This window comes from Tripterygium wilfordii, chromosome 10, assembly GCF_013401445.1.
Source record: "Tripterygium wilfordii isolate XIE 37 chromosome 10, ASM1340144v1, whole genome shotgun sequence".
NCBI lineage: Eukaryota > Viridiplantae > Streptophyta > Magnoliopsida > Celastrales > Celastraceae > Tripterygium > Tripterygium wilfordii.
Genome location: NC_052241.1, coordinates 614,034 through 625,983, shown reverse-complemented (window position 1 = coordinate 625,983; position 11,950 = coordinate 614,034). Strand labels below are relative to the sequence as shown.

General features: G+C 37.5%; 2 protein-coding genes across 5 annotated transcripts; one reads left to right on the top strand and one right to left on the bottom strand.

Moving 5' to 3' along the window:
• The first annotated feature begins 358 nt into the window (after nt 1-358).
• LOC120006991 (BTB/POZ domain-containing protein At1g67900-like) lies at nt 359-3,539 on the top strand. 2 transcript variants are annotated; one of them, XM_038857125.1, is made up of 4 exons: nt 359-800; nt 921-990; nt 1,117-2,382; nt 2,892-3,539. In XM_038857125.1, exons 1-4 carry the CDS (start codon nt 742-744, stop codon nt 3,378-3,380), a joined length of 1,884 nt encoding a protein of 627 aa, XP_038713053.1. In that variant the 5' UTR covers nt 359-741; the 3' UTR covers nt 3,381-3,539. The 2 variants fall into 2 exon arrangements, with proteins under 2 accessions (XP_038713053.1, XP_038713054.1); XM_038857126.1 differs by having other exon boundaries at nt 360-800; nt 884-990.
• A 3,187-nt stretch (nt 3,540-6,726) lies between these two features.
• Nucleotides 6,727-9,855, bottom strand: LOC120007711. 3 transcript variants are annotated; one of them, XR_005470238.1, is made up of 4 exons: nt 9,621-9,855; nt 8,847-9,453; nt 8,387-8,468; nt 6,733-7,698 (listed from the first exon to the last, which is right to left on the bottom strand). XR_005470238.1 is itself a non-coding variant. In XM_038858108.1 (2 exons), the coding sequence occupies exons 1-2, from the start codon at nt 9,751-9,753 to the stop codon at nt 9,044-9,046; spliced, it is 543 nt and encodes a 180-aa protein (XP_038714036.1). In that variant the 5' UTR covers nt 9,754-9,855; the 3' UTR covers nt 8,843-9,043. The 3 variants fall into 3 exon arrangements, 1 of the variants encoding a protein (XP_038714036.1); XR_005470239.1 differs by lacking the exon at nt 8,847-9,453 and having other exon boundaries at nt 6,727-7,698; nt 9,621-9,757; XM_038858108.1 differs by lacking the exons at nt 6,733-7,698; nt 8,387-8,468 and having other exon boundaries at nt 8,843-9,453.
• Nucleotides 9,856-11,950: the final 2,095 nt, after the last annotated feature.

Below are 11,950 nucleotides of genomic sequence, written 5' to 3'. Positions count from 1 at the left end.
TGTGCCAAATCAAAGTTGCAAGCAATTTTCTTTGTTTATTACATGTGTACAATATCTGTCTAGCATATTTTTTAAGGAGAATCTTTTACTGCCAAAAAAGATTCGTTTGTTGAAATAGTAAATTTGATCGCAATAACTCAACTCAGCATATATTAATTATCAACCGATCAGTTGTATGATAGATAATTGAATGGGTTCTATGTTACTAAACAAAAGCGGAGCTTTTACTATTTGATTTGACTTGGTGTTAGTGTGTGTAATCTTATCGGATTAAAGTTGGGTTTTTGATTATTTGTTTTTGCATGTCCAAATCATATGGTGTATAAGAATTTTTGACTGAAAAGACACAGTCTTTTGATTGTTCGATCTTGAGGTTGTCAATTTTTTGCCCTAAAAATTCATTCGGAACAAACCCACAACAGGAAAAAGTTAAAAACAAAAACCTATTCCTTGGCTTTTGGAATTCCTTCTCTGATACCCTTCTTCCATTTCTCTTACCAAAAAAACCATTAATTCTCTACCCCCTTCTAATTTTCTTTCCATTACTCTTCATGGGGATGAGGTCTCTGTACAGGATTTGAGGTCTCTAAGTGTTCTATTTTGGAGAGCAACTTTTAATTGTTGTTGGAGGAGGAACATTCAAAGAACAGGTTTTGGGTGGACTCTGAATCAGATATTTTGAAGTGGGTGTGATGAAAAATTGCTAATTGAGAAGTAAATCAGAAGAAGGAAGGAGCAGCCATGAAGTTTATGAAACTTGGATCTCGGCCAGACACTTTTTATACTAGTGAGGCTGTAAGGTAAGGATGCCATTGATAAAACATGAAGTTGTTGGGCAGTTGTTGTTCTTTTTTGTTGTTTTGATTATGTATTTTCTTTGAAGGAGATGAGAAAAGGAGTTTCTTTTGCTTCAAATGCAGGTCTGTTTCCTCTGAAGTTTCCAGTGACCTCATAATTCAGGTGAAAGGAAGTAGATATTTGCTTCACAAGGTAAAGAAAAATGGTCCATAATCTTTAGTAGTCAAGGTGTTTGTTAAAAGTCTCCTGAATTATGATGTTACTGTTTTCTCTGTTTTGATTCTATGGAAGTTCAATTTTATTTTATTTTTTTTGCAGTTCCCTCTGTTGTCTAAGTGTTTGCGTCTGCAAAGGCTATTCTCTGAATCAACTGAATCTTCTAGCCACCAATTAATCCAACTCCCTGATTTTCCTGGTGGAGTTGAGTCATTTGAACTCTGTGCGAAGTTCTGTTATGGTATCACAATCACTCTCAGTGCCTACAACATTGTACCGGCACGATGTGCTGCCGAGTACTTGCAGATGACTGAGGATGTTGAGAAGGGGAACTTGATATACAAAATTGAAGTCTTCTTCAACTCCTGCATACTTCAAGGATGGAAGGATTCTATTGTCACACTACAAAGTACAAGGGCCTTTCCATTGTTGTCCGAGGACCTTGGAATCACTAGCAGATGCATTGAATCAATTGCCTCAAAAGTCTCTACGCACCCATCAAAGGTGAGTTTGTCTCATAGTCATTCGAGAAGGGTTAGGGACGATGTTTCATGTAACGGGGCGGAGAGCCAGAGACTTAACCAAGCAATCAAAGGTTGGTGGGCTGAGGATATTGCAGAATTGGGGATAGAACTTTATTGGAGAACCATGATAGCTATTAAATCTAGTGGAAGAGTACCCTCCAAACTTATCGGCGACGCATTGAAAATCTATGCATCTAGATGGCTACCCAACATATCACCTAGAGATGGGAATGTTTATAAGCAAGAAGGGTGTGATTCTGATGCAGATACAACGTCAGGGATAAACTCAAAGCATAGGCTGCTATTGGAATCAATGGTAAGCTTATTACCGGTAGAAAAAGGCGCTGTTTCTTGCAGTTTCCTTCTTAAACTCTTAAAGGCATCAAATATTCTTAATGCTTCTTCTTCATCAAAGATGGAATTAGCAAGAAGGGTTGGACTTCAATTAGAGGAAGCAAGAGCCAGTGATCTATTAATACCTTCACTATCAAAAAAAAAAGACACCTTATATGATGTAGATATAGTTTTGACAATATTGGAGGTGTTCATGTTACAAGGGCAAAGTCCACCTACTAGCCCTCCAAGATCCAAGCTTGGGTTTGAGAGGAGAAGGTCAAGGTCTGCAGAGAATATTGATTTTGAGCTCCAAGGGAGTAGGAGGTCGTCTTCAGCATCTCATAGCTCAAAATTGAAGGTGGCAAAGCTTGTGGATGGATATCTTCAGGAGATTGCAAGGGACGTAAATTTGCCTCTATCGAAGTTTATTGCAGTTTCAGAATCCATCCCTGAATTCTCAAGGCTTGACCATGACGATCTCTACCGAGCCATTGACATCTATCTCAAGGTATGTTTGGTCTCATTAGTTAAAATTTGTTAAGCTTGAGTTAGAACAAATGATGTTTGGGTCATTAATTTTCAAATGTCACATTCTAGGATTCTCTGTCCACTACCAACAGATAACCAACTCTTTTGACCTTGGAATCATATAATTCTTGTCCGAATTCTCTCGATTCCTTAGTGGTTAGGATTAGGCCGACCTAATACATCCTGAATACTAAAATGGGACGATTTGAGTTGTGTTCATCGTGTCGATGATCTATACAAGATTATAGGTACTTACACGTCAAAGTAACAATGCAATCTTTTTGGTTTTCCAATAGGAAAGGAGAGAAATTCCAGGACCATAGTTGCTATTGTCCTTTCAGGCTGAGAAATGCTGATGGATTTTCTTCTGTGTCATTTTACTTTGTATTTTACTCCCTTAAAATGATCAAATTTCAAATTACCCAGATTGTGTTACTAGCAGTGGAATTTAATGTTCATGTAAGTAAGCTAATTCAGGTCAATATGCAGGCACATCCAGATTTAAACAAGAGTGAAAGAAAAAGGTTGTGTCGAATCTTGGACTGCAAAAAACTTTCTATGGATTCCTGCATGCACGCTGCACAAAACGAGTTACTCCCGCTAAGGGTAGTAGTACAAGTTCTTTTCTTTGAGCAAGCTAGAGCCACCATGAATGGTGGCAAAATGACTGAACTGCCAAGTAACATCAAGGCACTTCTGGCCGCTAACGGTATTGACCCTTCAAGGCCTACAGCACCATTAAGCACTACTACTTCCATTCCAGCAGATGATCAATGGAGTGTCTCAGGCCTTAAATCACCTAAGTCAACTTTAAGGATGAAGCTGACCAAAGACGATGATTTGGACATAAATGGCATGAACCCGGATGGAATTGGACGATCTTCCAAGTTTAAGGCTTTCTGTGCCATTCCAACGCGACCCAAAAGAATGTTCAGTAAGTTAATGTCTACGAATAGAACTCCTAGTGAGAAAAAATGAGCGAGTTTTGTTAATTACTCGATTGGAAGTAAAACTCAATACTCTTGAGATCTTGTGATTCTTGAGAAAATGCTTTGTAATCTGTAGCTCACGCCAGAAATGCCCAATGTGCATTATTGATGTAATCTAAATATAATAAGAATCAACAGTTTCAGGACAGGACTATGTCATTTGTGGGAAAATAGAACATCAATCTGAGTTAGAGATGAACAATTGTGAGCCAATATTTCTGTTTTTTTTTTGTCTTTTCAACACCTGCATTTGTCTCTTCTTCATCTGATTGGATCTTAACATGTTAATTGAAATAGTTTCTTGGTACTTTATTGTGTCCAACACTACGCAGTGCTGTTAAATTTGGACTTTCTTTGTCATACTCTATTTATATTTAGTTAATAGTATACTATCCCAGTGAATCATAAGCATAATAACTTTTGTTGGCTTCAACGACTATCCGATCTTATGCTCAGTCGGATTCATTTTGGTTCAGTCGAAATTATTGGGCGTGAAGAGTTACCACAATAAACTTCACCATCCCAATCAAAGCTTGTTCAGAATCAAACTATGAGTGGCTAACAATTAAAGAAGATGTATAGTTACACCAATAATATATGTATTGACATGTTTGAGTGTTGCTGATGATGATTGGTGCATGCTGAAGAAGGCATTAAAAAACATGGGTAGTTATAAAGCAATCCATGAATGATTGTGGCAGTTGGGGCATCATTGTTCTCTTAGTCTTGTAGTAATCATTGTAGTCAATTATAGTCATCTTGGTTTTCCTCAAATAAGATCCCCATGTTCAAGCACCTTGCAATATTCCTCTCCACACACCATTAGAGCTACTTAATTAGTCTTTTTACAATCATTAATCTTCCTCCTTTATGAGCTAAACCATTAGACGACAACATCTCATTTTCCTTACTTTTTGATATCAATATTTTTAAAAAATTTAGAAAAATAATAAATGATAAGAATCAATGATTTTGATCTAATATTGTATTTTACATTGAATAAAAAAAACAAATTCTTTAAAGAAAATACATTAAAAAAACTTGAATAATTCTAAGCCGTTGGATGTAAAGTGTGTAACATGTTATCTTATTTTCTTAAAAATTGAATAGTTGAATACATGGTAAAAAATTTACACACTTTTCTATTTATTATTATTTGAGATTTTTCTAAAAATATTTTATATCTAAAATATGAAAAGTAGGGGAATAAGAGCAAACATATCCCAATCCCGACAGAGTGCTTGTTGATTGACTACAATGTAGAGTTTAATCTGAACCACTTCACAATAACCTAGTTGGTTATCTCTTCAAACTTAGGGCCTAAGATGTCCGAGGTCGAGAGTTCGAACCAATCAACTAAGATATTTCCTTGTAAAATCCTGGTTTGTTGGGCTTGTCCCACGTTATGGCTTCTATCCACGTGGGTTTCAGCATAGTCTTGAATGTCGTCAGCGTGGTGCAAACTGTTCTAGCTGCCCAAGTTTACACCAACTCAACTATTCCAATGACATGTTGGACGGAGTGGTTTAGCGTAATGAAATTGACGGGGCAATGAAATGAACATTGATTTCATTTCAACCCATTAATGATTGAGTTGTTAAAAGTGGTCCATTTCATATGCGCATGCTCAATCTGTAGCGCTGCACGCGAGAAAAAAAATTCAGGCTTTGCATGATTCAGAGAGCAAGTTTTTTCCATGGCCACCCTAGCAGAGACAAACACACACACAGAGATATATATATATATATATATATATATATATATGCATGTGAATGTGTATGCACTTTATTCTGATGAGAGTACATCCTAATGTTTTACGATCAGAAGGTTTGTGACTTATGATTCGTTGCTGTCATTACAAACACTTTAAACTGCTTTACTTTAACTGAACAACAGCCTATATGAAGCTAGCTAGGGTTTAGCTTTGTTTTTATGTCTTGACGTCGATTCATTTTATTGGAAACAAAAAAAAAATAGGGCATACTTTGATTCAAACCAAAACTTCATCAATTGGGTTGGGAAATGCCCTAGGACATCAATTATTCAATTCGGTTGGGAATGCCAATTAAATCATTCCATGAAGTTCAAATATATATATATATATATAACCAAATTATTTCGATACTATGTTGGAAATCCGCACCCTAAACAATTAATTATATTGTCCGTTTTAGGGTTTCGATTCCCGTTGATAAATCAGACTCCAAGATAATATAAGAAGAGTAAATGCAAACTAAGTCACAACTCGCATGTTAACAGAAAAGGACAATTATTGTACAATGTTGACAAATACGTATTAAACTTGGGGGAAGATCACAGAGTAAGAGAGCCCATTGGGTGTGTCAAGGTGATTAATGAGTACGAGGCAAATTTGCATATCATTGTTTTTTTGTTTATTTTTTTGAAACGGGGAAAGGGAATTCAAACCCTAGTCATGAGGGTGATACACACCATCCTTAGTTATCACTTCAAGTAGTAGCTCGGATATATATGTCATTGTTAGCTACTAAGAAATTATAATGTCAAAACAATGTTAAAGAAGAAGTTAATGGGGGAAAACTACAGTGTAAATTTATATAATCATTCAACTAATTGCATGCTTTGTAGTCTTTATGGTTTGACCTTATGATTATGCCTCAAGAAAGTGATCAGTTAAGTGGAAAGTCATACATGTCAAGGGGCTATATGTATAAATATTTTATATTGTTTATATTTTGGATTTCAATTTATAGAAAATTACTTGGACTCCAAAAAAACTAAGCGCTTGTTATTATCCGTACATTGCATGGGTTCTTTATATGATGTCTTTAACATTTAATTGGTTCAGATTTTGAATTTTTTTTTACTTTCTTGGGCTCCTCTTCAATATGGGCGTTTCAGCTGGAATCTCTTGATCAAAGATAAGTAGCCTGAAACAAGAATAGGTCAGTAGGTTAGATGGCCATAGTCGTGGATGATCGTGATTACTCCAACGTTCAAGTCAGTCTCAGTCCATCTCTAATAACAAGTGTAAGTATTTTTTGTAGTACATCAAAGAATCATCCAACATACCTTTACTTGTCTCTTTGTATTTATAGTCCTCCATTGTATGTGGGGCCTTCCTACATGTTATGAATTATTTGGCCCATTAATGTTAATGGCCCAAAATCGTGCCATGACCAAAGGCCGATCTTGTGCCGTGATCGTGGGATCTCTTATTACCTGCTCCATTCCTAGCCCGAACACGTGTCTGATGATTCTGCAATCTTTGGAATGAGATTTTTTTATTCCTTTACAAAGATTGAGGTCTCAAGCATTACTCCCTTCAATGATAGTAGGAAAAAGAAAACAAACACTAAGGCTAAATGCTGAATTCTATTTTACATTGAGACCACTAAATTTGTAGAACGAGCGTTCTATTGGGTTACATTTGGGCCCACGGATTAAGGCTCTCCCAATTAGAAAAATGAAGAGTTAAAGAGATGAGAGTTAAGTGAGGAGTTAGGAGGGAGACTACCTTTGCACTCTTTTTTGGACATTGTGAGTTACAAAAATATCATTATTAAAATCAAAATGAGTGAAAAAAAAAATTATGAATGATTATAAAAAAGCTAATATTGTGAAGCCCAAGCCCGACCAGTTGAAGCCCGGCCCGTCCTGTTGATGCGCAGCTCATCTAAAAGGCCTAAGCCATGACACTTGGTCTTGTAGCCTCTCACCATTGTGACTACTTTTTTCATTCTCTCCTCCTTGTAATACACTAATTAATACTCATCTACTTCCCTCCCTTAAACCAAACCAACAAAATTCTAACCATCATTTCTCCTCCTTTTAACACCTACCTCCACCATTCATTCATAATAATACCACACAAGCCTTGGCTGACAGTAGTGCAAGACGAGTGCCATTACAAGAGTAATCCTTGAAGAGTCTCTCTCATCAGCTTCCACTGACATTACAGAATTGACGCAGATTTGGCTATTGCAAGAACGGCAACACGAGAAGCTATTCGGGCCCGAAATTATACATCCAACAAGGAAGCTACAGCCCTGTCCGTCAAAGAGCCGTCGTGCAACTAACAGTGCGTTTTGTATTATTTGAAGCAGCAAAGCGTCCGGACTTCGGCCGTTTAGGGGGTTCACGCGAATGAGGACCAGCACTACCAGTAAGAAATGAAAGTGGGCTTAATCTTGGGCCAAGGGATGAAATTGGGCTTTTAGAGCTCGTTTGTAAGTTCAAACTTTAGAGTCTTAACCCAGGCCCAAGCATATTAGGCTTTTTCTTGAAAAATCACCAATCCTTTCAAAAGCTCGATTCATTGGATGCACCTGAGATTATTACAATACCATAAAAGGGTTAGTGGTAAAATTACATCTTATTTTAAATCGACTCACAATAGCAACTTTTACTTTCTATATGCATCATATCTATGAATTTCACTTCAAAGCGCACTTTTGCTCCTTCTTTAGTATTCATCCAAATGCAAGCTTTTACCAAGTAGTTGAAAGATTGAAAATGTGTATCGTCAACTACAAAATATTACTATATTTTCGTTAACTACTTGTATTTAGTTTTAAATTCCCAACATTGAAACAAATCAAATCAGAAAACAAAAGGCAAACATACCAAATTAAGGTTTGGAAAAACGGTGACCCATATTTAACTACTAGGCGTAAGAGTTGAATTTGCGACCTCCCACATTTACAATGAGTTACCACAATCAACTTATCATCCCAACTAGAGCATCATCCCAACCAGAGCATCGTTAATTCTGCAACTTACACCTTGCTAAACATTCCCTACGTCCTAAAACTAGAGAAATAGAAACAAAAAACAAACAGTAGTTTTTCTTTAAAATGCCATAACATCATGCCTTCTTTGCATAAACCCTCAATAATTACTTCAATTTGGTAGATAGTAAAATGGATGATGGAATTTTTCTGACCAAAAGATAATGTGAAGTTCTTGTGAGTTCGTTTAAGATGTTAAATATTGGGGGAGAATTCATGTGTATACCTGCCCGTCGCTAAGCTCCCTTTGTCCTTGGATACATCATCTTCAAGCATCTCTTTTTTGACCTCTTCAATCTTTCACCAACCTGCAAATACCATATTATAAATTCAAATCAATTATCTTTAAAAAAAAAACAAAATGAATTAAACGAAAACAAGCCAATAACGAATTAACCCTAAGATAAAACCAGAGTCGCCATGATTATAAACAAAACAAAACAGAGAAGTTCAAATAGCCACTGGATAAGGGGCTACACAACACGACATGAACCTAATAACGAACGAAGGAAAAAAGGATGAAGCCGTGACCGCAAGAGAACAAAAAAAGGCATGGAACGAAACAGGGGACTAAACGGGATAAGCCCGAATCAATGGCAAATCCAGACAAACAGAACGGATAAGAACGGAAAATTAGGCGATTAGGGAAGGAAAACTGGGTGAAGGAGATGGAACAACAAACTCACCATCACAAAACAAGCAGAATGAAAATTCATTAATGTCCACGGGCCAGAAGAAAACGAAAAAAGCAATCCTTCTTGACGAGATTTACAGTCCCAGTTACATCATATTTGAGCTAGTCTCCGATTTCATGTTTTCTTTTTAATTCATATATATTTTCATTTCGCGTCTTTGTAGTATATCTGCATCTTCTGTTTGGGTCTCAATTTAGGTAGGTTTGGCTAGGGTTTCCATGAGCATAGTACGCATAGTGAGGCCTCTTCCCAGCAGATTTCGCTGGAAGCCCTACAGGCTTCCGGATCTGGTGATGGCACCGATCAGTCGCCGGCATCGACGATCTTGAAATTGAACCACTACAATACATAGATGACTTGGAGGAGGAGGAGGAGGATGAAGCCGATGATGGAGGAGGAGAGATTTTTTTAGGCAGTGAAAGGAAGGCCCTGATCTTTAGAGAAGAAGGCGGTGGCGATGCTCGATCATATTCCTCGATGAGATTTGCGAGATCCTCATCAGAGGTAATCGACACCAGAGCGTCTAGATCCTCCGTCGGCAACTGACACCGCAGACTCACTGATGTGCCACACAACTCGCCGAGCTTCAACAATAGCTCTGTATACCACACACCACAACAATTTCATCCCAAAAATCACACTCGGCACTTAAACGCACACGGCACACATCGATTCCCTTCAAATCACACGCTACAACAGACATACACACACATACATAGAAAAATTAAAGTTAAAATGGTAAAACTTAGGAATGGATGGACTGACCAGAGAAAGAGATGAAGCGATCAACGGCGAGGACACGAGTTTCGCCGCCAAGATAACGGAGTTTGCCGTCAGGATAACGCGGGAGGATCTTGCCGCCGTAGCTGCAGAGGAACTTGATGGTTGAGGGATTCATGGATTCGAGATCTAAGTGGTCCAGTGAGTTCGGATAGAAAAGGAGGAAGAGAGGGGCTTGAAGGATGCTTGTGGAGCTGCTGCTTCTTCAAGCCTAGCTTCGGTTCTCTTGAAGCTCTATTTATAGAGATTTTGCTTACGAGTGTGTGAATGTGGGGGGAAGTGAAAATTGCAGAAATTGCTTTTTCTGCTGACGTCTTAGATTCCCCCAACAACGGGGCCGGGGGCCCCTTCAGGTGGCCTGTAGTGGCTTCATCGCTATGGGATGTGTAGTACGAATGAGGATCGTCGATCATATGATAAATGTGATCAAACGGTTCTTCATTTTGTCCGTTTGAAGCGTAAAGACAAATAAGTTAAGCAGGAAAATGTAACACCAATCAGATTATATTTATCATATGATCAAACGGTCATCGTTGATACAACAGTGGCCTCACCACTACAAGACCCGCATGCATAGTACAAAAGTGAGTTAATTATATTTTTTAACACCGAAAAATAGGGCTTGTTACGATGTAATCAGCGAAAGAAATTTGGTTACAAAATCATCATCAACAAATAACAATTGAGTGATCGAGGTAAATTACACACATTTCGGTCAAGAATCCCGTTAATTTGGCATATAATCAATAATTATTGGTCAATAAGTGTTTTGAATGATGACTTTGTAACAAAAGTTCACAACGCAGTCTATAACAAATACACGAGTAAATTTTTTATTTGTTCATGAGTTTAAAAGAGTCAACAAGCAATGTGGATAAAACTAATAAGGGGGTGGTGTTGCATTTAACCGAAAAAATTGTGGGGTGGACCTTGGTATTAGCGAGTTAGGCGCATGTATCTAAATTCGATTGGGTAGTCATGATTATACTCACAACTTGTTTATGATATGTATTAGGACATATTGTTGTGTTTGGAGTTTACCATGCAAGAGTCTATTTCAAAGTAGATCGACTCTTGGGTGGATTATTCGCCAAAAAAAATTCACATTTTAATGTGCCAAAATTGATCTCTCCTGATTGATAAGTCACTACCCTAAAGAAATTTAGTTGTCAGGATAAATCATTATTAAAAGAAACAAATCGTGATGCAATACCTAATTGTTTTAAATTTGGACACAATATGCTAACGAATACATCAATCAAAGAGTCATCAGGCCACCAACCAAGATAGAGTCGAGGTGTCCATATGAGAAGACACCCACATGATAGCCGATGACTGAACATCCAAGGGAATTCAGAGTCCTAAAGGATATGTATCCTTGAGAATACACTGTAGGACCTTGTATAACTCACATTTTTATTGTGTAGATCACTCGAAAAAACACTTTATGACCTCAATCCTATCACCTAATACGTAACCAAAATCGATCAAGTTAGGGACACCATCAACAACAAAAGCCATCTGGGGGTGTTCCCTTCCCCATTACTTCTTCGACCTAAGTGTACGCTTTTGCTTTTTATTTCTGGAGTCCCCTAAAACGAATTGCATTTCATTTTCAACCAACCTAAAGATATTATTAAAAACATAAGCAAGATATTGTATGAAAACAAAACCAAAAGCCAAAAGGGAGAGAAAAAAAAAAGTTTTCATGTTCACTTTTCCTTTTCTCTTGGCCCACGAACGACTGAAATACCCTTCCAAAAAAGAAAAAGAACTGTACTTTTCTCCCCTGCCAAACAAAAAGAACAAATTCCAGGCAGTAGCAATACAAAACTGAAAACTACTTAGCAAATCTCAAGTATTACCACTTAAAGACAAGATAAGTTGGATCAAAGTTCATTACGTGCTCACGAGAGTACTATTCACGGTAAGAATCGAATTGAGAATCTCTCAAATTCATACACTTTACTCTAGAAAGATTCGCGAACCAAATTATGTGGTTCATACCGGTTTAACTGTAGAAGCTTCTCTATCACATTATATTGTTCTCGCTGGGGTCCACATTCCAGGTCATGGTCATGGATGATGGGCCATGATAATTACCATGCGAACCCGCAATCACTTTTGTTTGCAAGGGAAGACTGCGATGTTCATTAGACGTGGAATGAAACTATTGGACCCCAAGAATTAATATTGTTTAAACTATTTTTTTGGGTTGGAGATATTGTAGTTCATATCATTCTCAATATTAATTTCAATCGGATAGTATGTAGGGCTGGGCTTTGTGGTCCAGTGACGTCCAGGGTCCACCACCC